This window comes from Pinus tabuliformis, chromosome 4_2, assembly GCF_031772625.1.
Source record: "Pinus tabuliformis cultivar Carrire ecotype Pingquan chromosome 4_2, CPIR1, whole genome shotgun sequence".
NCBI lineage: Eukaryota > Viridiplantae > Streptophyta > Pinopsida > Pinales > Pinaceae > Pinus > Pinus tabuliformis.
Window position 1 is genome coordinate 622,826,448 of NC_142304.1, and position 1,543 is coordinate 622,827,990.

Consider the following 1,543-nt stretch of genomic DNA (forward strand, 5'->3'; position numbering starts at 1 on the left):
AGACCAAAGAAGTTCAATAACAAGGGGAAACAAAATATTGCTGCTACAACTCAACAAGATCTAAGGTCTGATTCAGGTGATGAAACAAGAATCAGAGCCATGGGAATTAAAGGTAAAGCTTCATATGCAATTACTAGTTCTTCTAGTAAGCCTATTGAGTCTCAAGATGATAAAGAAAGAATTGAGCTTTTTCATATCAGGGTCATTACAAAACATGTAAAAGTTGATGAGTTCACTTTGGGTTACACACTTGTATTATTTTTTATCAAGATTCTCGATTTATTGGGATGTTTTGGTAAAGTTTTTGTGAACTCATGCACACGAAGTTGAAGAAGAGCACAATATTTCATCCACAGAGAATTTAGTTCCTCGTTGACTCTGCTGAGAGGGAACGGTCAGCTCTGTCCACAGCCGATTGGTGTATTTCATTTCTGCGTACTAAATCGCCTTTCCATTAGGTCAGCTCTGTCCACAGCCTCCATTTTCATCCCAGCTATCATAGAGTTTCTGAGTTCCCAAATATGGAGAGACCTCCCTCGCAGGAACAAAACCACGGCCATGCTCAACCTAACGAAGATAGCGGACAAACATCCCGGAAATTTAAGGGAATCCGACGGCGAGAATGGGGGAAGTGGGTATCAGAAATTCGGATACCAAGATCCAGGGAGAAGATCTATCTTGGCTCCTACAAAACCGCCGAGCAGGCCGCCCGAGCCTTCGACGCTGCAATGTATTGCCTGAGAGGGCCCAACGCTAAGTTCAACTTTCCCGATTCTGTGCCCTCCATTCCGTCCGCCTTTTCTCTTTCCCCTCCGCAAATCCAGGTTGCCGCTTCCAAGTATGCCTTGAACGAAATCCCTGGGACTTCGCCTTCTGTGCACAATAATACTAAAGACGACCCCTCACTTCCCTCGCAGCCGTCTTCGGTATCTGACATGGAATTGTCTAATGACGCCCAGCATAAATCGGAGGACTTGGAGTTTTGGAAATCTCTGTTTGCAGAACCAGATGGTCCTCAGTATTTGAATTTGGAAAAAATCCTATCCATTGACAAAGAATTGGCGTTGGTGCTCATTCCGACTTCAGAGGAGGAGGAGGTTGACATAGGGCTGTGGAACTTTGAAGACAGCTGAGTTCCTGGGACGTGAAAGAATATAAAAATGGACTTAATTTTTTTGCAGTCTATGCGCACTGCCTAGTATCTACGTCGTTTTCAAACCTATCAGTGTCACGGCATGCATGAATTGTCGCACTATTACCATTAATCGTTTGCGGGCGATATTCGATCGGAATACCTTATCAAAACTCCTTGTCTTCTTCTGCAAACATGTCGCCAGTAGAACTTTTACAAGTGCCTAGTGGATACTGTGATTGCATACTAAATCAGAGTGTCTATTGGTTGCTGGGATTGCATACCAAATCAGAATTTGGAATAATTTGGAAAATATATAAATAGGAGTGAAGACAAATATTATTTTATTTTTGAAATATTTTGCATTGATATCAAAATATGTGTAAAAGTGTCTATTACCATAAAAGTGGT

General features: G+C 42.1%; 1 protein-coding gene across 1 annotated transcript; it reads left to right on the forward strand.

Annotated features, from left to right (window-relative positions):
* Nucleotides 1-521: 521 nt before the first annotated feature.
* Nucleotides 522-1,133, forward strand: LOC149170879 (ethylene-responsive transcription factor ERF012-like). The gene has a single exon (XM_089425763.1). It carries the CDS (start codon nucleotides 522-524, stop codon nucleotides 1,131-1,133), a length of 612 nt encoding a protein of 203 aa, XP_089281889.1.
* The last annotated feature ends 410 nt before the right edge of the window (nucleotides 1,134-1,543 follow it).

Excerpts from the sequence above, each read along its gene's own strand:
- LOC149170879 (XM_089425763.1), top strand. The coding sequence starts at position 522 with ATGGAGAGACCTCCCTCGCAGGAACAAAACCACGGCCATGCTCAACCT.